This window comes from Panthera tigris, chromosome A3, assembly GCF_018350195.1.
Source record: "Panthera tigris isolate Pti1 chromosome A3, P.tigris_Pti1_mat1.1, whole genome shotgun sequence".
In the NCBI taxonomy this organism is placed as follows: Eukaryota; Metazoa; Chordata; class Mammalia; order Carnivora; family Felidae; genus Panthera; species Panthera tigris.
The window spans coordinates 99,963,625-99,987,531 of NC_056662.1; the positions used below are offsets into that span (position 1 = coordinate 99,963,625).

Here is a 23,907-nt window from a genome sequence, read left to right on the forward strand (position 1 = left end):
CTTGCTCTACCCTTTAAGCCTCACAGAATTGGGGCCTGTTTTTCTTCCAAATAACAGTTTTCACTTGAGGCTCTGTGGCCAAGGAGCTGACCAAAGGTGGAGGTGATACCTAATTCCATTTCACATTTCTATTCCTGAAACAGTGCCCAACAGATCAGAAGTTGTAGATGCTCAAGGAAACCTAGATGGTCAAGGGGTGTGCAAACAGAGAGCACCATCCCAGGAGTAAGGAGGCCACAGGAGAATGCCAGTCCATGGGTGACCCTGGAGACAGTTCCCTTGCCTGGGCCTTGGTCTCTTTATTGGTAACATCTGAGGATTAGACTGAATGATCCCTGAGGTCTCTTCCTGCCTGGACTTTTGGGATTGCATTCTAAATTCTCCTGAGGGAGAGTTCACTCAGGAGATAGCCCCTCCGTGAGGTGATCCTCACCCTTACAGCCAAGCGTCTACCTTTCCAACCTTGCCAGAGTTAAAACATCTCCCCTCAGAGAGAAGCCACAATGTTCAAACCTGGGGCCAGGGTGAAGTGGGGTGTTCTGATGAGCGGGAACACCCAGGAGGAAACTGATGGACACCTGGCCTGCCTCTAAGCTGGTCTCCCTTCCCTGGCAGGGAATATGAGCCATTATTCCCAGGGCGGCCACGGGACTCCTTCTTTCCCATCCCTGTCCAAGACCCCTAAAAGCCAGGTGGGGTCTTCGAGGCTCAGGGTCAAGATGCCCCCTGCAGGGTGCACCTCACAGCCTGTTTAAGAGCAGGGCAGCCACCAGGCACATGTCACAGCCAGAGACTCCAAAAGGGTGGTCCAGTTCCCATCCTCGAGGCTCAATGTTCCGCCAAGGGTGAGGAGTAGAGGTGGCGATCCAGAACTGTGCCCTATACCCCTTTTCACCATTAACCCTCTGCTGGCAGCAGCAGTGCTCAGCTCCTGAGAGCCAAGGTCCCTGGAATCTCTCCAAGGAATGGCCTGGGAAAATATGAGTCCTGGCCCAGCTCCCTAGCCCCTAATCCATGCCCCTACCCTCCATAAGCCTGAAACCCACTAATGGATCAGACATCAGTGGGTCCCAAAGGGGGCTGCACCTCAACACCACCATATATGGGTCTCATCCCAGATTTATTGAATCCTCTGGGGATGGGCCCAGGACTCTGCATGTCTAACAAGGTCCCCAGGTCAAGCCTAATACAGGGAACCTGATGCCAGGCACTTGACAACCAGAGGTAGACATCGGGAACAGATGTGGTTTCCATAAAGCTGTGGCCTCTGCAGGAGTTAGATCTCAGAGCTAGTGTGGTCTTTGGCATGTAGGGACTGAGGGTGTGCGTGGTGAACGGGGGCACAGGGACGGGAGCCGATGGTAGAGTGACAGGAAACATTCATGCAGGGAAAAGGAACCACAGGAGCCACAAGCCCTGGGTGGGCAGGAGGAGACACTCAGGTAGTCAAGACAGGTAAGCCCTCCTAGGAGTATAAGGTCGGAGAGGAAGAGAACAGAGAAAGCTGTCTTGACCCACGTCCAGCTGTGCGTGTTGCCTCCAGGCTTGGTTCACGCACTGTTCTCCACCCACCCCCAGCCCTTCGATAATCAGATGGAAGAGGCAGAACCCTTTGATGCAGGAGGCCTAACCCTGGCCCCTGTCAGAGTCCCCAGGCCAGCCTCGCATCCTGGCCAGAATGGTGCTCTGCCTCTTGGCTGTCCTGGCACGATCTGATGGACATCTGTGTTGATGGCTACTCCGGGTTATGTGCCACATGGTGGACGGGGCCTCTCTCCGTGAAAGCAAGGCCTGTGAACTGGAAAAGATGAAAAGTGAGATGATACCTACCTGAGCTGCCGGCGCTCTCAGAAGCACTCCTGGACATCTTAGGCTGGCCATGTTTGCCGCTGGCTCGCCCAGACCCCTGTGGGGGGGGGCTGGAGGGGGCAGGGGCACCGTCACCCCGGATGGTGGTGAGGTCCTGCATGCTGAAGCTCCGGAGTCTCTCCGATAAGGCACCCTGTCCCTGGATACAACACAGGAAGGGGGCACACGTCAGAGGCCTGCCCCACAGACCACAGGCAGTAGTGGGGGTGAGGGGAGTGCAGACACAACAGAGGCCAAGAGGAAGTTCTGACAGTCGGCAAGGTGAAACTCAAGACCTGGAAGGACTCTGCAGAGGGGCAGGTGCCTGGTGTACTGGCTGGAAACACTGAGAGGAGCAAGGCCTGGAATATTCCAGGGCCTCCTGTGGGTCTCAGCCATCGTGCCTCTGGCTCCTGGCTCCTTCTCCTTCATTTAAAATTTTTTTTTAATGTTTATTTTTGAAGGAGAGAGAGACAGAGCGTGGCGAGGGGTGGGGGTGGGGGGGCGAGGGGAGAAGGGCAGAGAGTGGGAGACACAGAAGCCAAAGCAGGCTCCAGGCTCTGAGCTGTCAGCACAGAGCTCGATGGGGGGCTCGAACACATGGACCACGGAATCATGGCCTGAGCAGAAGTCAGACGCTTAACTGACTGAGCCACCCAGGCGCCCCTCCTTCTCCTTCAGATGCCCACATCGCATGATGAGCTAGAGCCACAAACAGACCCAGGGCGGAGGAAATGACTGCGACCTACAGTTCCTACTCTTGAGGGGCTGTCTGCTGCTTCTCTGGCTTTACATAAATAAAAGTCCCTACATAGCCACATTTTTGCTCAGTTTCCAGTACACAAGAATCTGGTCAGAAAAATCAAAACCTAATAATCGATGTGCTCAGTCCTTACACTTTTCAAAGGAAATAAAAATCAGCTGGTATTTTTTAAAAAATGTATGACAACAGCAACTTCTTTTATCTGTTCATGTTACTGTTTATGAGGCACATTTGTTTCCACTCTTGCATTTGAGCTTCATAAAATACCCAAAAGGTAATGAATCAGGAAAGAAAAAACATGACATTAAAAAAAAACAAAAACCTGCTGACTGTAACCATTTCATATTCTGAGAGAGTCACAGAATTCATCTCAGGGGAAAACTGTTCTTTTGTTTAGGAAAGCGGGAGATCAATCCATTATACTTATGAAAGGGAAGGTCCTTGCTGTCTGGATGAGAGAATCTGTGTCACAGTGAAAAGGATCATAATGAAGGCTCAGGGAGGGGGCATTGCCTTAGGGGTGCCTCGGGGGCTGGAGAGGGACCTTGTGTTTGGAGGAGAAGGAACTTGAGAGGGGGCTGGGGGCTGGTAGGAGACTGGGGTTAATTGAGAATTGGGTTGGGATTTGAGCAAAAGGTGACAGGCAAGTAACCACCAAGCAAATCAATGAAGTTGGGCATCTTCAGAAATACTGGAGGGCGTGCAGACTTCCCACAGGTACACGGGACAGCAGAGGACAGCAGAGGAGGTATTTTATTAGGATAATGAAGGGAAAGTGGTCCTAGAGGGCTGGACTACTTGGGAACAGTAAGACACAACAGATATAATAGAACCAACAAATCAGCGCAAAATAGGTGGGAACAGCCAACAAGAGGGCTCTGGGTTGGGGGTGGGTTTAATAAAACAAACAAGGGCCACAACATGGCAAAGGGGTTGGAGGACTTTTTTCATTTTACTTAAGGAAAAAAAAAAAAAAAAACCAATGAAAATGGCCAGCAAAGCACCGCAGTTCATAGAAGTGACTAGTCAAAGGGCCAGTTAGATAAAGGAGCAAATGCAAATGCAGAATGAGTTAGTTAGAGGGAAGGGGGAAAACAAAAGGAGCTTGCAGACAGGTCTAGAAGAAATGTCAGAATAAAACAAAGATGCATTAAAATATGAAAAAGATAAGTTCTCAACATACCAAAGATCTAAAAACGTCTCTAGGAAACTAAGAGCAAAAAGAAAACTATTTAAATAATCAGATATATACGATCAGAATTATAAATCCAGACAAAGGAGTGTTTTATGTTAAAAAAAAAGAGATGGAAATCACCCCCAGACACCCCTCTGATGTCTGATGGTGGCCAAAGGGTCTGAGGCCTCACCTTCTAGACATTAACAGCTGGGTTGTCTGTGCCATGAAAATGAGGTGAGACTAGCTGCCCAGTATAATCCCCTCCAAAGCTATCAGCCAATGATCTATGATTATTTAACTCAGAAGCACTTAAGGTGACATCTAGAATTTAGAGGGGCGCCTGGGTGGCTCAGATGGTTAAAGTGTCTGACTTCAGCTCAGGTCGTGATTTCGTGATCCATGAGTTCGAGCCCCACGTTGGGCTCTGGGCTGACAGCTCAGAGCCTGGAGCCTGCTTCAAATTCTGTGTCTCCTGCTCTGTCTGCCCCTTCCCCCAATCTAAAAAATAAATAAACATTAAAAAATTTTTTTTAGAAATGAGAGGGCTAAGGAACAAAAATGAGTTCTGAAAAGAGGCAGGAAATATTGACAATGACAATGGGGTAATTCAGTGTCAGGTTCACACTCAGAAAGGCTACCCAGTGGTTCACTTTCAGTCGTCCTCCCATTCAGTCACTTTTGTTCAACAATTATTTATCAAGGATGTTCTCTGGCCAAGACACTATGCTAGGTGTTATTAGGAAATACCAAAAATAGAGTTCGATTTCTGACAAAATGTAAAAAGGCAAATGTACAAATAACCACACAGCTTGTGCCACACCAGAAGCTCCACAAAGTGACAATTAAGAGCAATGGTTCTGGAGTCAGACCTAGAGTCAAATTACAGTCCTATCACTAAGAGCTGGGTGACCTTAACCTCTCTCCACCTCAATATTCTCCTCTGCTAAGGAGCATCCACATGGCAAGATATAGTGAGGATTACATGAGATTATGTCCATACGATAGTATAAAGCCCAATGCATGGTAAGCGTTCAAAAAATGCCAACTATGATGATGGTGATGATGGTGGTGATGATGAGCATGAGGATGATATGCTGCCTGAGACACACGAGTTGCTGTTGAAATAAAAAATAAAAAGACGACATCCGGCCAAAAGGACAAGGAGGGGCTTCATGAGCCCAAGCCCAAATAAATGGTCAGGGACTAAGTCCATCAATGTGCCTGCCAGCTCCTGCCAATGTTCAGCAATGTATCCGAGAGCAAGCAGCAACAGGCACCATACATGTCCTTTTCAGCAAAGCACTCAAGTCCACTCCCAGAAGCCAAGCCAGCCTAGCTCCAATATCACTAACATCATGAAGACTGGAAGTGGCAGAGGTTAGCAAAGAAAAGGGGATAATAATAGCTCTGTATCAACACAGTCCTGACTCAGACGAAATCATAGCAGCATGGGCACAAGGATCTTGAAAACAAATTAGCCTTTATCTGTCAAAACATTCTGAGGTGGTTAGAATTAATATGGCTCTCTCATTTGTAAACCTCTCAGCCCGTCTCCGTCTCCTCTCAAAACCTCATTTCCATTCATTTTCCACAAACCCCAATCCACCCTGCCACTTTGGCTCTGCTCTGGAGAACGTCCATTTTATTATTCTGGGAACAATCAAGAATTGTTCACTGGTACTCTGCAAAACTGGGTTCCTTATTTGGGAATATAAATTTGGATCCCCTAAGTTTGTTAAAGCTTAAAACCACATTCTCCATAATTCAATGAGCCACATCACCACATTAAAACCTTTAAAGAGTCCTATACTGTTTCAGGTTAACTCACTGTATCTCCAATGAATTTGACCACACTAGGATATACTGTTAGTTGACCATCCAAAAGTCACTCCCAACCCCATTCTTGACACAATGAAAAAAAGAAAAAAAAAAACAGATTTCCCAATCTCCCTTGTAGCTATGGATGGCTATGTGGTTCAATTCTGGCCAATGGGAGGTAAGGGAAATTTGCTAAGGGATTTCTGGGAAAGGCATTTCTTTCCCCAAAATGCAGGAGAAAGGCCTGAACCTGCTCCCTGTCTCCTACTTTTGACTGTGGTGGAACTGCCATCTTGTGACTAGGTGACTCACAGAGACATCCATTTAGAGCCCTGACATCTCTGACTCACCGGAATAATGACAGTACCCGCTTACTCCCAGACTTCTTGTGAATGATCTTCATCTATTTCAAGACATATATTTTTTCATCTCTGAAATTGAGGTGGGTCTTAAAATTGTTGTTGCCTTGACATCATTGTCATTGCCTACACATGAATGCATTTGGTTGTCATCCCCATGGCATGAATGGACAACTGAACTGAATTGAAACCATTCAGAACCACCCACAGAAGAAATATGAGTCCAGGTTGTCTAAAACACACTCCATTGACACCTCTGGTAAGATCAAGAAAGTGGCAGCATCCACACTGGCAGAATGGTTATCAGCGGCATGGATGAAAATCCCAGAGACAGCAGCCAGCTGTGTATTACCAACGCTCTGGAAGGTGGAGCGTGATACAGCATGGTCATAAACAGACACTGACGAGCTCAGTTGAAAAGTGATTCAGAAGAGTGAGACTCAGAAACTGAAGAACCGAGGTTAGGAAGAAATTCAATCAATTTATTGTGCTTATGTGTTCCTTTTAATGTATGTGCAAAGTGATACACACAAAAAATCTATGTCTAAAGTCTAAAAGGGTCCTTTTGATAAGTAGAAGTAAAAATTCTAAGTGGAAAAGGATTAAGCCCTAATTTGATTGGCAATATTTTCCTCCTTTAGGGGTAGATAACAATGTTATCTTAGATAGTCTTAGAAACTATCCCATTCTTTTTTAAAATAGGCTTCATGCCCAATGCAGAGCCCAACATGGGGTCTAACGTGGGTCCTGAACGGACAACCCCAAGATCAAGACCTGAGCTGAGACCAAGAGTCAGACACTTAGCCAACTGAGTCACCCAGGTGCCCCCAAACCACTGCGTTTTAGATTCAATACAATATGGTTGCACTTCTCAGAGAAGTTTTGTCTGACCATCTCTGCTCCCTGTTGTATGCTTTCAGTGAAGTCTGTACTTCTTTGTAGCACCTCACACAATTACATTTAACTATTGGTATTGTTTGTTGGTTTGTCTTCCCCTCCAGATTGTTTCATTTATCAGTGTCTGCCATGTTACCTGACATACATTAGGGCTCAAGGAGTTGAATGAATGAACATACAGCCATTTATTGATCAATTTCCTCAGTAAAGAGCAGTAACAGGAAATCCCCACCCCTACCCCAGTGCATCGGCCAGGGTCCCATACCTCAAGGAGCATTCTGTTGAATAGGGACATGTGTTCTGTCCACAAGGAGTATATGAGAAAGGCCAGAGGGCTGGAGGGTGCAAAGGACAGAGAGCGTGCATTGGAGCAGCCAGACATGCCAGAGGAGACTACGCTTGACCTGGCCTTAGAGGACTTGGGTAGGTGAAGATGGGGACCAGGTGGAAAGAGAAGTATATTTCTTGGTCATCCAGCACTCAGAGCTGCCCATTCAATGACACATGAGGTCTTTGCAGTTTTGTCTGCTAAGGGGATGGGGGTCCAGTTATACTGTGTTAATGGCCAAATGAATGCATTTGTGAAAGTGCCTGCTGAAAGGTCACAGGGTTTCTTTTAAAACAGCTGGACCAGTGGGGGGCGGGGGCAGGAGTGACACATACTCTTCACTGCATGCCCTCTTTTGTGCTTTTGGAATTTTATACCATAAACATATATTACCTTTAAGAATCATTACCACTTCATTTTTAGAAACACTCATAGCACTTTCCCAAGATCACCTTGAGGATCCTATTTTGTAAATATAGGGCTTGCATGATGCTGACAAGTGCCATCTAGACCAAAACAGGATGACATGAGACTACTTAAAAAAAAAAAAAAAAAACCCAAAAAAACAAAAAACAATATTAGAACAGAGAAGGAAGAAGTGGTGCCTCCAGAAACTGCAATATATTAGCTGTCCAGCCCCAAGAGCCTTGTCTCAACTCTGTTATGAGGGGCCTTGACCAAGTCACCTTGGTCTTTGTCAGCTTTGCAACCTCATTGGGAAATTAAAGCATTGAACAAGATTCCCTTCCAACTGGAAAATTCTAAGTTCAAGAATCTGTGACCCTCTTTGGTGGCTCATTATCTGGCTCTGATTGCAATTCCAAAATAAGGGTTTTTAGAATTAGTTGAAAATCTCTAGAATAATTGTTGGGTCTCCCACAGTAACTCTGTGTGTTTAACATGTGTGTGTGTTTAAAATTTTTTTTAATGTTTATTTGTTTTGAAAGATTGAGAGAGAGGGCAGGAGGGGCACAGAGAGACAGTGGTAGAGAGAGAGAATCCCAAGCAGGCTCCACACTGCCAGCACAGAGCCCAACGTGGGGCTCGAACTTACAAACTGTGAGATCTTGACCTGAACCGAAAGCAAGAGTCAGATGCTCAACTGACTGAGCCACCTAGGCACCCCATGTGTCTGTGTTTTGAAAGTCCTATATCAATTTCCTCCCCAGCCAACACTCAGTTTAGAATATGAGCCATAGGAAAAGCTAAGGATGTGGGGGCCCTTTCATGAACCAAGGTCAGCCTACTTCAAGTACATCTGAGTACTCAAGTACATCTGAGTCTGCCCCTAGGGCTGTCATGTCACAAGTCAGCACTGTCCTTACCAGCCCACCTCTCAGCCTACCACCATATAATCTGTTGTACTCTTGACCTCTTCATTCCCTAGATGTTATAAGCATGTCTACCCAGTTTTGTTATTGTTGCTTATTTACATGTTGTTTTAACAGACCCACCTCGCTGCTTTCTGGGCAGGTCAACCCAGGGCCTGGTGATTCTTTCAGGGTGCTCCTAGAATCCCCAGAAATCCCACAGAAGTGCCTTGAGGCAAGGGAGGGTAATCCATTCCTGATTGTTCAATCTTTTTTTTTTTTTTTCTGGCTAAAACTCTTAGAAAATTAGACTTCAAGAGGTAAACTGTGTCACTGAACTTTCTGAGATCTTTAATTTCTAATCTTTCCCCCAGTTGGTAAGGGATGAGGAAGCCACTTAGCTAACACACTGCCGAATTCTGTATGTTTTGATGTTTTTCTTCTTTTTTAAAAAAGAAGTGTGTGTGTGTGTGTGTGTGTGTGTGTGTGTGTGTGTGTGTGTGTGTTTTAAGTAAACTCTACCCCCAACGTGGGGCTCAAACTCACAACTCTGAGACCAAGAATTACATGCTCTACCAACGGAGCCAGCCAAGTGCCCATTTTGATGTTTTTCTTAGTAAGGGGAACGGGTGTGTTCCTGGGAAAACCCAGACCTTTACTAATCTGGTATTCCGAGTAAAATAATTTACCACTAATAGGATGCCTGCCATGAGGGCCCACAGAGCCCAGATGCAACACAGCAACTAAGCTTGGCTGCAAGCCCCTGATGAGGTCCTCTTTTCCCGGGGGACACACCAAGTCACAGGGGAAGGCTCTAGCAGAGCCTTCATGGATATCGAATGCCTGTAACTAATGACAACAAGAATAAAGACAACAGGTTTTAGTGAGTCAGGCAATGGACAACAAAGCCACCAGCATAACCACATTCCCCACTGGTAATTCAGAAAGAGTTAGTATTTCCTTCTCCGCACCCACCTCGCTGACAGTTAACCTCTATAGCCACACATGCTCTACATCAATGCCAAGCAGACTCCTTATCAACATGCTGATGAAAATGGGCCGCCTTGATTGTGACATCAAATTAGATTAACAAACAAAGGAGAAAGAAAGAAAGAGGATTTCTCCCCCAATAGCATCAGTCATCAAATTCAACTCGTTCTCCAGGCATTAAGCAAAGAAAAAAAAAAAAAATCCAAGTAAGTTAATCACAGGTTAGATGCTACCAAACTGACACGAAAAAGAGGCTCTGGAAGGATGCCGAAGTGGGACTGGTTCTGGATTAACACACACAAACACACGCAGGTGTCGGTAGGAGAAACACCTGGTTCCGATCCAGACCATGTGCTGGTGGGCAGAGGTCGCTGCTGGCCTCTCTACCCGACTGGATCAGTTTGGAGTTAGTCACACCTCTCAACGGGGTTACCTGCCCTTCTCTGAGGTCCAAAGAGGAGACAAAATGAAAGAGTCGAGCCACCTGACAAATGGGAAAAGAAAAAAAGCCATGGGCACCAAGCCTACAAAACAGGATTGAAGGGAGCCATGCTGTCTTCACCACCTCACTCACTCACTCACTCACTCACTCACTCACTCACTCACTTCCTCCTTCCCTCATTTGAGCGAATGCAGAGGGAGTGTTCACAAAGCTCTGTGTGAAGCCCCACAGAGGAACAAAGATGAACGTGAAACATGATGCGATCCCTACTCCCAAGGAGCTCACAGTCTAGCTAGGGCATCAAGACACAAATGCACACAAGGCAGCAAATGACAAAAATGACAAAACGCGAGGCAGAAGTTCCAGGGAGGGAGACAGCGCAGCTGGCTGACACCGGCGGAGGTCTCACACGAGAGCTCACACTCGAGTGGAGCCAGGGCTGTGGCACTGGAACAAAAGGGGAAAAATACTGCAGCCTGGTCATCTGATCCAGGCCTGCACTCTGGTGATAGGGCTTCGGGGTCCCTAGGAAGGACTCTCCACACACAGCTGATGTCCCTGTCCTCGCACATAGACGTCCACCACTGAGTCTCAGCTAGAAGCTTTGCCTTGTCCAAGCTTCCTCCTTGGAAAGGCAAAGGCCCTGAGGGGAGGTTGATGTGGTAGCGTTCCCACTTCCTGGGCAGGGTTGGGGGTGTGGTGCAGGCAGAAGACAGGAGAGATGTTGCTAAAGGACAATGAGGGGGAGAAAGGACTGAAAGGACTGGGGGGGGGGCGCATCCACAAGACAAATTTGTTCAGCTGTTGGTGAAAAGAGGAGCTATGGTTGTGTTTGCACATGTGCCCATATTATCATAAAAATGATGAAGCTCTAAAGAAACTCTATCTTACGGTAACATGTATTTGTAACCCAAATTCCTTCACCTAGAATGTACTATATCCTGCATTTGAGTGTTGCCCCAGCCCTGCCTCAGGGCAAAGAGGGAGCCTGCTTTGGTGGCATTTGTTGGCCGCCTCTTGTATATTAATGCACCTTCTTAATTCCCAGGGACGTTTGATATAAAATGGTCACGAGAGGAGACAGACAACCTTGACTGTCTCCAGGGCTGTGACCAATTCTAAAATTCTCAGTGGCAAGACAGTCATCTCTCAGGTACTCAGCCATGTGTTCTCAGGGGCTGGTGACGTAACCCAAGTAAATAAAGGTCAGGAAACATTAGCCCAATGTGTTGGGGGGGGGGTGGGGCTGGGAGGGGGCCTGGGGGTGCTTGGAGAGATTCAGGGAAAATGGGACTGGGAACTAGAAAGTCTCACTCTGAGCCCAGCTTGGCCACTAACAGCTGTATGACCCTGAGTGAGCCACTCAACATCCGGGTCTCAGTGTCCACCCCTGAGAAGTGGTGGTGGTGGGGTTACAAAGACGGCATCTAAGGCTCCTGCCTGCTCTAGCAACCTATGGGTTTGACATTCCTTGTCTCTTGGGGGAGGGCAGATGCTCACTGTTGTAAGCTGGCCCCAGGGACCCACTCACCACGAGGCTGAAGAGGAGGAGGAAACAACTGTATGGAAAATGGGGCCGAGAGCCACGAGGGACCTGAAGCCCAGGGCTGGAGGGTGGCTTGCCCAGGGAGACACAGCACCAGCAAGGCGGGCCGGGGACAAGAGTGCAAGTAACACCAGATCCTGTGCTCATGCTACCGCACCAGAGAAAAGACGGGAAGAGAGCCTAGATCCACAGGACAGGGAAATTCAGTTTCCTCTCCAGAAGAGTCTGAACTGTAAAGAGCTTCCCAACACCAGCATCTGACTTGTTCCTTTTATTCTGCTCAACAGAATAATGATCAACCTCAGAGATCAAACCAGCATACAGAAGTGAGTAACAGACAACCTTTATTAAGCATTTAGTATGAGCTCTGCATTCTTTGAAATCTTTATCTCCATCATCTCATGAGTGTTTTGTGGCATCATGCCTATTTTTCAGGTGAAAAGGCTGAGGCTCAGAGAGGTGCAGCAGTAATGTGGGAGCTGGGGTGTTTAATCGGGCCCTGCTTACCCCCAAAGTCCACGCGTGATGCGGAGTACTGCTCTATAAGCTGTGACAGCTAAAAATATGTACGACAGTCCTTCATTCCTTTAACATTTACTGAGCACCTACTAGGGATGCAGATAAGATATGAATTCTAGGGGCACCTGAATGGCTCAGTCCAACTTCAGCTCAGGTCACGATATCGCGGTTCATGGGTTCAAGCCCCGCATCAGGCTCTGTGCTGACAGCTCAGAGCCTGCAGCCTGCTTTGGATTCTGTGTCTCCCTCTCTCTCTGCCCCTCCCTTGCTCATGCTCTGTCTCTCTCTCTCTCTCTCATACATAAACATAAAAAAAACGATATGAATTCTAATGATGACAACAGAGTGCCATGTGGGGACCAAGAAGCAAGAGAACAGTTCCACCTGGAATCAGAACAGGTTTCCATGGAGACAGTGGCATTTGACCTTGAAGGGTGGAAAGGATTTCAAACAGGGGGTGACAGGGGCAGATGAAGGACCAACAAGAGCAGAGGCAGGAAAGAGAAAAGTCTAGAAATAGCAACTCTGTGTGCTATTTCTAGAACAGCACAGAAGGTGGTGCTGTAAGTGCAGTACAAGAGGAGCCAGAAAGGTAAGGAGGGACAAGACAGAAAGGCTAGGATCAGAGCTCAAATGGCAAAGAAGAGCAGCAGTGACTATCTGGGTGGCTACTGCAATCGTCCAAGCCAAAAGGAAGGGTGTGGGGAAGGCCTAGAGAAAGGGAAGAGATGTAAAATGGGCAGGACTTGAAGAGTAAGTAGGAAGAAGGAAGACCATCAAAGATGACTGAGATCTGGAGCCTGGAGGTCTGGAAGGGGTGGTGATTTCATTGTCATCAGAAAGATGGGACACAAGAGGAGGGGTGGATTCAGAGTTAGGAAAATACTAAGTAAAGATACCAAGGAGACAAGGTGAGGAGAAGTTCAGCAGAGAATCAGAAATGCAATACTGGAGTCCCAGGCAGAGAAGCTAATCTGGGAACCAGGCATCAGGGGACAGCTGAAGGTGAGATGGTCCTGGGAGGGAGAAGAGAGCAAGGTGAGGCCCTGGAGAAATCCCACTCAACACTGCTGAGCGAGGGGAGGAGGAAGGGAGCTAGCAGGAGAGAAGAGTCTGGAAGGAGGAGGTGACTAAGAAGGTGCCACATCACCACAGCCAAGAATAAGCTTTTCCTGCTCACAAGTGATCTTGAAAACGCTTTCTCAGACCTCATAGGTTCAACCAGGCTCCTCTCCAAGACCAGGTAAGCAGGGAGGCTTCTCTCTTCCCACCTGGACCCTTGATGCATCCAGCTATACACAACCTCCACAGGTAAACTTGGAACAGAGAGGGGGCAAGAGACATCCGTGTGAGTTCCTGGCCCTTCCTCTTTAGCTGACTGGTGGCACTGTGTCTTCTTTTGTTTTCCTCTCCCTAGCCATCTACCAGGTGGAGTGAGGTGCCATAGTCGTCCCAGCAGAAACACGGGAGAGGAGGGATCCAGGATGATGATGGGGTGTTGAATAATGAAGGCGAACATGGTAGAACCACACTGGCAAGAAGTCTTGTTTGGTTCTGATTCAACAAGTTGCAGAGAGCTTAGCTCGGGTGCAAGCTGATTTGTTTGAGAGACTTAGACGGCAGGCAATACTTCCAAACTTTTTCAGCAGGTTGTTCAGCAGTTTAGATAATCTTGGGGTTTAAAACTGGTTGCCATGGTGAAGTGTAAATATTAATTTTATGTCACACTGTCCTTAGCTAAAACAGAAGAGAGAAGGCCAACTTGATGTAACCCAGCACAATGGCTTGAAAGTGTTCCTCAGCTACTGGATGGAGCAGACACGAGGGTGTGACAGTGAGGTGAGACACAGAGACATGGAGGGGATGGCAGTCTTCTTTCTTGGAAATGCTTTCTGAGAATGAGCTGACACAGGGAAGTTTTATAGAAGGAAAATCAATACCTGTCCTCTGATTAATTGTAAACAGGTGGTTTGCACCTAATTAATATTCAATAGATAGCCAGAAACAAAAAACAAAAAACAAAAAACAAAGGCAAGGAAAAACGACTCCAGTCTGGCCAGAAGCTGCAAATCACTGGTTTTATGAGCCTCTGGGAATGAGCTTCTGGTTCCAAAAATAAAGTTTCATGGTGGTTTGAAAGCAGTATTTTTTTCAAGCAAGAAGTTTAGATAAGGCAGTGATGGATAAAAGGTAAGGATAATAGGGAGGGGACTTTTTTTGTTTAACTATGCCAAAAACTATCTCGTAGAGTTTGTTTTATTCTTAAGGCAAAATTGAGTGGGACTTTAAAAATGAGCGGGGAAACACCACAAGTTGTCTCTCTGTGGCTCTAGTACCCATGTTCAGGTGCCATCCTGTAACCAGGGCTTGGCTATCCCATGGCGGCTGTTGACCATAACTGCAGGCAAAGTGCCTGAGTTTTGGCTGGCAGATTGGGGAAATGGAGGTCATGGCGTGAAAGCAGCACTGGGCCAAGGAAGAAGAAATAAAAGCAACACCATGGGTGGTGCTATAGGTTGAGTTTCCATCTCCCTGTTTTGCTGCTGAACCTCATTTAAGGAGGCCCCACAGTGCTGAGTGGGTAAGAGAGGGGTCCTGTCAAAGCCAGGGCACTGCAGGTGAAGGGGGGAAATAAAGGCAAAGAGAACCCAAGACGTTTCATAGAGGGCTTGGGGCAGTGCTGCCCAAGAGAACCTTCCGTGATGTTGGAAACCGTCTATATCTGTGCCAGCCACCTGCTACCACAGCTGCTGAGGATTGGAAATGGGACTAGTACAACTGAGAAATTGAATTTTAAATTTACGTAATTGTAATTAATTCAAATGTAAGTAGCCGCAATGGACAGAGCGGGACTAGAGAATCAAAAACGTTTATTCTTCAGATCAACAAGGTTTGATGAGTAGCTATGAATGCAGAATGCTAAACAAGTAGGCACTGGTTCTTTATTTTGTTTTTTTCTAGGCAAGAGACAAAGGAAAAGAATCTAGAGTCCCTCATCTCCAGACGCTAACAATATAATAGGAAATATTAGATTCTAGGGAGAAAAACCCACACACAATCTGGGGAAGCAGAACCCCGAATCCACAGCACCCAGAATCCATTGCACTACTTGCAGCAGTGTCTTAACGGGTGACTTTAACAACAGAATTGGTACTGGAGGAGCTGTTCTAAGGATCGGATCTCCAGGGGGAGTAAAAAACATTATTTTTCAAGTTATGGGACAAGTAAAAAGCAAGGTTTGTTTACTAGGTCTAAGAACGGGGCAGATGGAAGAGACCTAATATGTGCTTCCTAGTTCAAGAGCGATAAGGTGGCCTTGGACACCTCACAGTTTTAAAACTTTTTATCAATTGGTTTTTCTCCTCATGGTTTCTCTTTCTTGTGAGAATGTGTTTTGTTTATTTTAGAGAATTATTTTTACTTTTCTTAGGTTTATTTATTTTGACAGAGAGGGAGAGCATGAGAAAGGGAGGGTGAGAGAGAGGGAGAGGAGAATCCCAAGCAGGCTTCATGCTGTCAACGCCGAGCCCCACGCAGGGCTCATACCCACGGACCTTGTGATCATGACCGGAGCCAAAAACAAAACTCAGACGCTTAACCGACTGAGCCACCCAGGCGCCCCTCTAGGGCATTATTTTTAAAAAGAGAGAAAGATTTCCAATTCTAGTCTTTAAAAAACCTGGGGCTCAATTTTCCCTCTGGGTGAAATTACTGGCTGGGAAACACCCAGCTTTGAGGCTCAGAGCCCACTCAGAGACAAGGGACGTTTAGACCGATGGTCCTAGAGAAGGGTGTCCTCAGGAAGGAGACAGAGCAGTTTCATAGAAAGAAAAGATGCATCGACATTTCCCAGGGACAGAAACCCTGGGGAAAGCTGGGGGTGGGAGGGGGGATTAGCAGTCCTGGAGGAGAAACTTCCCATGTGTAATTGTGTTGTTTTCGTTTTTCCAGTTCTAAAATAAAATATCAACGTTAATAACAACTTATATTTGTACAATACTGTTTACAAAGTTTCTTCACTCCTGATGATGCAAAAACCCTGTAAACATCTGTTTCTTTTCTTTTTTTTTTTTTTTTAAGGAAAGGGCTCAAATACAAGAAAAATTACAAGAAAAGAAGTATTAACTAAAAGTGTGGCCACATGTTGTACACCTTAAGCTAATATAATCTTACATGTCAATTATACTTTAATTAGAAAGAAAGAAGGAAAGAAAGAAAGAAAGGAAGAAAGAAAGAGAAAGAAAGAAAGAAAGAAAGAAAGAAAGAGTAACCAAAAGATCTTTTAAGCTCCACACTTTCCTCCTGGGGAGCCCTCAAAGGATGGGGAAAAAAAAGCAGAAGACAGAGGAGAAATGACCCTTCATCTAGTCACCTGATCCCAGCCTCCTTTTATTCTGAAGTAAGAGACAGTCTTTCGGTTACCTCACACTCTCTTGCATGTCCATCTGGCTAAACGCAGTAGATGTTTAGAGTGAGAACTGATTTGTGAGTTGAGGGTGTTTTCTGGGAGGAGAAAGGTAGGGCCCAGGAGTCGTAAAATGGAGCCATAAGTAGGGTGACCATCGGTCCCTGTTTGCTTGGGATTGGGTTCGTGTATGTGGGTTCCTGGTGTAATTATTCCAGAAAGGCGTACTGGACTGGTCTGGACATTAAAATTTATGGTCACCCTAGTCATGGGTACATGGGCAAAGTATCTTTTTTTCATAAAATTGCTCTGACTATTCCCGTTATCACCAAGGTGGTTCAGGGCTCAGCTGGGTGCAATGCACTGTGCTGGGCTCTTTGTAGCATTACAAAGAGGGAGAAGAATTTGTATTCCCACCATAATATTTCTCAAGTGGCATGAAGTCTCGAGGAAATGAAACATTCACACACACACACACACACACACACACACACACACACACACACACACACCTGCCTCACTTTCTCATTCGCAAGGTTAATGCTTCTAAGAAGCCAAATCTGCATCCCAGGAATGTTAAAGAAGTTAAGTGTTTTAACCCTAATCACCTGTGCGTTTCTGGTTCTGGATGGGGCCTCAGGCAGTGACCTGTTCAGAACTGGCTGTTTAACAATCATCCGGGCAACTTGTTAAAAATACAGATTGAGCCTACTGCCTGAGATTCTGAATCAGCACATCTGAGAATCTATTAAAAAAAATAAAAACAAAGCTTCCCAGGTGGTTTGGACATGAAAGCCAGATTTGGACTCACTGGTGAGTCATCATCCTTTGACCCCTGCCTAGAGCGATCCATTGTTGCTGTGGAAACCACTGATTTACTCCTCAGCCAGACTGGATTCCACATCTGTTTCAAAAATAGAGGGCATTATTTTTAGAAGACAAGATGTGTTTTCTCCCTTAAGATATTTATATTTGGAGAGGAAAAGCAAAGCCCCCAAAAGGCAGAAAACTTTCTCATCTGAAACAAACTCAACAGGAAGCGGGCATCCTCACGACTTGAGCACTAGAAAGAACTAGTGAGCGGTTATTTCCTGAGGCAAGTTTCAGATTGTCTGGAGCTTCCTTCACGTTTAGTTGTTGTAAGGTGCCCGGCTGGAGGCTTGGGCTCATGGGGTTCCCCGCATGGTCTGAGCGGCTGGTGGCGGCTCGCCAACATGGTATCAAGACTCTGGAGGCTCCAGCTTGAGGCAGACCTGGAAAAGGACGGCCCTACAGAATTACCATCGGAGTAAAATTTACCCACACGCAGCTGTATGGCCAGGAGGCCACACTGAGCCAACCCGATAAATATACCGCACTTATGCTCTATGACTGAGCTGAGGAAACAGCAGCACCCATCTTTCTTCAGGCTTCAGAAGCAGAGGAGATGGGGTGGAGAGAGGAACTGACAGAAGGTTTCTGGAGCTTTATGTCGCAAAGTTGCCCTGATGACTTAAGAATTTAGCAAGTCAGAGTTCTCTTATCTTTCAGCTTAAAAAAGGAAAGCACAAAGTGGTTACATCTCAAATAGAAGGATCTTGGCATTCGCTGCTCTTTGTAAATCCTGACACATCTCCTTGGGATACCACAGCAGAATGTCCCCTCCAAAGATACTCACTGGGATCCATCACCTTGCCAGCAACGATTGGACTAAGAGGGACACCTCATTACAGTTCTGTGTTATAGAAGGAGCTGGTCCTTCTCTGAATAGGAATCATTCCGTTTTGGTGTCCCTTCTCTTTCTCCCAGCCTTTGTCTGTAGAACTCCCTGACTTCGGGTAGACAGTACTTTTCAAACAAATGCTCAGCCCCAGTGGGTAAATCTTTCTTCCTACTGTGCTTCTCTTGGGTCAGGACATAGAAAACCCAGCTCGGGCCCCTGATCCTGGCTGTCAACATGCTCCATCCCACCATCCACTCAGAGCCCATGGAGCACCAAGGTCGGTATCAACTGACTTCTTCCAAAGCCTTTCACAAGTCTGCCCCCTTGCCTACAACCCTCACGCCACCACCTAGGACATACAGCTTCCCTTTGCTCATACAACTCACTTCCCAGTCAGTGTGTCTGCCCAAACATTAGCATAACTGCCTCTCCTCCATCCCCAGCCGACTGTAGACCCCTACTCCACATTTGGACTGGGGGTAAGGGACTGTCACCAGGAAACACAAGGCCATCTCCTGAATTTACTCTGAGGGAAGATGTCTACCAATCGAATTTTTCAGGGCTGAGCACACAATGAGAAATGGACATAATGACAAGGAGAACGTGACATGAGAAGAAGCTAGGAAGGAACACAGAGGACGTGAATGGGGCTGGATGGAAAAGAGAAGTGATGCTTACATCACAGACCAGAGTTTACTTTGAACCTCCTTCAGTGTTAATTGCGGCTGCTACAGGCATCCTCCTCCTCCATGTCTGTACCACTCACCTCCTCTGGGACCCTGGGTTCCTTCCCTCAGGTCAGGTGGGCCACATGAGCTTGGAGCCCACCCACTCACTCAGGTAGTCTCCCCACCTGGCTATTTTGAGTGTAGGTGACTCTCCCAGTGCACCCTGGGAAATTGTAGAGAAGAACTCACTCCCTCCCTTTTCATTTTCTCTTTCTCCCAGGCTTTAGCTCCAACTCAGTCAGAGGTTCTTAATCTGGGACCCACAATGAGTTTCAGGAGCTCTGGGAAACTCTTAATATCGCATACATCATTTGTGCGTGTGTGTGCACACACACAATTTTCTGGGGGTGAGATTCACTATTTTTTCCATCAGATTTTCAAAGGGACCCCCCGAAAAGATGAGGAATCCCTGATTGGTCCTGAGCCTGCCCTGTCCCATTTGTGTGGGTGAAGCAGGGCATGCTGACAGGGTCGAGATCCTCCCATGGTTGTAGTGCTCAGGGCCCCACACAGTACCTTGGAAGCAGCCATCACGGCTGCTGTGGCCGCCACATTCAAGCCCCGCTTCCCAAAGTGCACAAGGGCATCATAACTTCGGTCTTTTGCTTGGACCAGGCAATCATCGATTTCCTGTTGAAGGAAAAACGGAGGCACACTGAGTTGGAAGGTTCAAACAAATCTCTGTTTTTTCTCCCTTCTCCTGAACACTGGGCTTGGCAGCTTGCCCAATCACGGATTCTCACTGGAACTGAAAAGTCACTGGCACTTTGGGGTGTGCGTTCAGAGAGGGGAAGGTAGACGGGAGAAAGGAAGGAAACGAAAGAGATACAGGGAAGTAAAAAAGGAATTTTGAAAAAACAGCCATTTACCGACCCAGGAAGGTTTCCTTCTAGCAACACCCTACGATTGTTCCTGAAGTCCTCTAACCTCCCAGGGAGGCTCCAGGGGTCCTGGATGTGGACAGGTGTGCCATTCCACACACAGCCATCCTATATGACACTGAAGGAACTGAGGGTGGAGAGAATGCCAAGAGTGAAGCCTCTAACCTGAGACCTGCCACTAACTGGTTGTCAGGCTTCGGCAAGTGTTTATTTAGCCTTCTGAAAAATGAGGACAGTGATAGTACCTAATTGGTGGAGCACGGGGAGGATCACATGAGATCATCCCAGTAAAGTATCTAACACAGTGGCTGGTTTCAATGGAGTGAGAACCACTGTCATCTTTCTATCTCAAGGGGATCAGGCCCTTGCAGTTCTAAAATTCTACAGTTCTTAAGAAGTGCCTGGGTACTTCAGTCAGTCTGACTCTTGATTTCGGCTCAGGTCATGATCTCATGGTTTGTGAGATCGAGCCCCGCATTGGGCTTTGCACTGCCAGCATGGAACCTGCTTGGGATTCTCTCTCTCCCTCTCTCTCTCTGCCCCTCCCCTGCACGTGTTCTCTCTCTCTCTCTCTCAAAATAAATAAACTTTAATAAAATAAAATTCTACTATTCTGTAACTATTAAATACTCTATCCAAATACCTCTCCATGTAAGATATTGAGGGGAGATATTAGGACACAGAAAGAGATACTAGTGCTATTTTTGTTGATAAGGGAGATCATTTTACAGATAATGAAATAAAAGCAGAGATGAGAAGTCATCCAGCATCATCCCCAGGGTAAGAGGGAGGTTGGAAAAAGGATTGAAGTCTCTCTCCTTCAGGGGCAAAAATAATGGTTTACTTCAGATCTGCTTCAACGCTGGCTTTTTCTTTCTGTTTGTTACGTTTGGGTTGTTATCACTGTTGTAGGAGAACAGCTGTTTCATAACTTACAGTAGCTCATTTCGGAGTTCAGTAATACAAGGACACCTGGCCTCAGGCTCATTTGAAGTTCAGCACATTAGTGCATTTCCTTTGCTTTGAGGCATATCGTGGGTGAGTCAACCCCTGTGCATTCCTGGTTTAAGGCTTCCCCAGGAAGTCACCACACTAAGTTTTCATTGTGACCCCTGACTGACTCTGGTAGGGATTCTTGGCAGCTCTTAAGTCAGCCACCTTCACTTCAATGGAAATTAGATTGGTGGCTTCAGGGTGAGCCCAGCATCTGGGGAAAGGGAAACGGAAAGAGTAGGGATTTGACAACCAGGGGAAGAGGGAGATCCTATTCCTCAAAACCCACCCTTCTGAGACAGGCAGTGCTGTATCCTAGTTCCTAAAAGGGTTCTCAGAAATGTCTATAGTAGTCTGCTCATGCAATTAACATGTTCCCTCAAAGCTTCCCTGAGAAGTCCAAAGTACTCAACTTTCAGAGACAACAGAAATTGATATACAAAGCCACCTACAGTGCTCCTATTTTATGTTAAGAATCATATCCCAATCAGTTTAGAAGGTCATGTAATATAATTAATGAATGATACAATATTGGGCTCAATAATCCCACCCTTGGCAATTTATTCTAAGACAAGAAGTCAAAAGAAGAAATCCATCTCTATGTATTGTGGTGTTCATGAATCATGAATCAAGATCAAGTACAAACGGCTTATGTGCAAACATGTTTAAGATCTCAGACACAAATATTATATGTATATTAAGTGTTTTTGTTGTTTTTAGGTATTTGGGTTTGGTTTTTTTTTTGTTTTTTTTTTTTTGGTTCACTTAAAATTTTATTTTAAAGAAAGGTTTAATAGACTGCTATCCATAAAAAAGAAGTTACCAAAACAAATTAGTGAGGCAGAGGTAATGGATAATGGACTTTGCATTCATTATTGTATGAAACCTTAAAAAAAACAAAAAACAAAAAAACTATAGAACAAGTCACTGAAAGCAAATCCAGCAAATTAAGTTCAGCGGAGATGTTAAACAAAAAAATCATTTTACAGACAGTGACATTGTCTTATAAGAAGCTTAGGATTAAGTTTCTTTTCAAGAGATATAAGTTGTAATTCTTACTTGAATTCTTACTTATTACTGACCCTCTCCTGCAATTTTCCCCTGTCTTATTTTTCCCATCTCTGACATTAGACAAATCTATATTTTCATTGCCAAGATGTTTGCGAAGTACTTTGATGCAAAATAAACACAAAAGGTAAACAGCATGAACAAATTATTATGACTGTTCTCATTAGTACTTACCAACCGATAATTACAAAAACAGCAGGGATTCCACTGGTAACACATATTGTATCACTGAACAATAAAGTAACCCTGCACAAGAAATTTATTATCTTCCAGTCTCTGTTGGTAGCTGCCTGGGTACATGCTCAAGGCATTTAATCTCTTTATGCCTCCACTTTTCTATGTTAAGTTTTAAAAGTGATTTTTAATAGTCTATGTAAAAATCAGGTCTATAGAAGGACAGGAGCTGAGCATGATAAAAGGAAGGAAATTCAGTTTAGGGAGTTGAATTATGAGCAAATCTTTTGTTGTTTTTTGTTGCAAGGTACGCAAATGTTTTTTAGCAAGTAATGATAAATAACATCTTTTTGAGGATTTCACCACTATTTCTAAACATGTCAAAAAATAGATTAAAAAGAAGATTAGAAGGAACAAATTGTTGGGGGCAAATACGGGACAATCTAGGGTCCCCTACAATAAAACACTCTGTCCTTTTTGCTTATCACTTTTAAATTTTTTACTCGCTGGAAGGAGTGACAAAGGCTTAGCAGCATAAATTACCTTTTCTTTTGAAGACAGCGTGGGATGTACAAACTTCCTGTATAGGAGGCTGGAGCCTTTTGTGTAGGGAGACAGCAGCCAGGCGACAAATGCTATTTTTAGTTCATAATAGAATGGAAACCTGGAGAGAGATGAAAAATACACGTTCTGTTAGGTTCTCAGCAACACTGCCTGGGCCTATGAAGGACGAGCCCAGCACCTCTCGTGCCTGCCCAAGGCTGCAAGGCTCCCAGATTCCTCCTTTCTCCACCCATGAAGCTATACGCGTACACTTGCAAACACAGAGCAAAAGCCCAAGGCCTCTATTTTTTTTTAAAGATTTTATTTTTATTTATTTTTAATTTTTTTTAACGTCTATTTATTTTTGAAGGAGAAAGAGAGACAGAATGTGAGCAGGGGAGGGGAGAGAGAGAGAGAGAGACACACACAGAATCCGAAGCAGGCTCCAGGCTCTGAGCTGTCAGCACAGAGCCCGACACAGGGCTCGAACTCACATACCGTGAGATCATGACCTGAGTCGAAGCTGGACACTTAACTGACCGAGCCATCCAGGCGCCCCTAAAGATTTAATTTTTTTAAGTACTCTCTATACCCAACATGGGACTCAAACTCACAACCCCAAGGTCAAGAGCCACATGTTCTACTGACTGAGGCAGCCAGGTGCCCCCCAAGGCTTCTTTGGAAAGTCTGTTCTTGTTTTCATTTTTTGTCAAAGCCAGCCAGGGATCCAGGCTGTCTCCAGCCATCACCCTGCGGGCTATGCCTGGCAACTGCTCGTGTTTCTTGCAGGGTTCTGCTTGTTTAGGTTGGAGCTGGGGCTCCAGCCACAGCCTGTAGGTTCGGAAGGCCATGTTCCTCTGTGCCCTACATCCAGTCACTCACTCTTCACTTGTGACCAAGAAAGCACAAGCACCTGAAGGCTTTATAACAGGGAGGAGCTGACAAAGAATCTTCAGACTGAGAATAAAAGCCTCCCCTTCTTGGCTGGGACAGGAGCCAAATTCTTGACAGCAAAAAGGATGCTACTCACCCTACGTAAGTCGACGGCAGGCAAAAAGAGCTTGATCTTTTTGGTGCCAAAAGAAAGAAGGGTTCAGGGTGCAGGTAACATACAACTCCAGAGTCTGAAGTCCTGCACACTATTCATTTATGCATCACAGAAACACTGACCAGCACCAACAAGTGTCAGCTTGTGCTGAGCACTGTGTAGACAATGGTGAATAAAGAAGACCTGATCCCTGCTCTCTTGGAGCTTTTGGTCTAGCGGGAAACAGATAAGACTTTCTTGCACCCTTGGAACTGACAGTCCAGTCGGAAAAACAGTTTGATCAAATAATCACAAATAATATAGAATAGCAACCTGAGACAAGTGCTATAATGGGTCTCTGCCAGCTCACATGGTGCCTTCGTATATAT

The 23,907-nt window shown here is 45.8% G+C and overlaps 1 protein-coding gene and 1 long non-coding RNA gene across 6 annotated transcripts in view; one reads left to right on the forward strand and one right to left on the reverse strand.

Moving 5' to 3' along the window:
* The window catches only part of REEP1 (receptor accessory protein 1), a 109,164-nt gene that overhangs the window by 12,930 nt on the left and 72,327 nt on the right, over positions 1-23,907 (reverse strand). For all 5 annotated transcript variants that reach the window (XR_006215862.1, XR_006215861.1, XM_042981906.1 and 2 more), the window contains exons 4-6: positions 22,492-22,612; positions 19,349-19,462; positions 1,831-2,008 (exon numbers count right to left, since the gene is read on the reverse strand). Coding sequence is in view for 3 of the 5 variants with exons in the window: in XM_042981906.1 (XP_042837840.1) it covers positions 1,831-2,008; positions 19,349-19,462; positions 22,492-22,612 (413 nt within the window). In the remaining 2 variants the exon portion in view is untranslated. The remainder of the gene's footprint in view (positions 1-1,830; positions 2,009-19,348; positions 19,463-22,491; positions 22,613-23,907) is intronic.
* Positions 12,461-16,202, forward strand: LOC122237373. The gene is made up of 4 exons (XR_006215863.1): positions 12,461-12,589; positions 13,204-13,240; positions 13,735-13,836; positions 16,078-16,202. It is a non-coding gene; the product is annotated as an uncharacterized LOC122237373 (long non-coding RNA).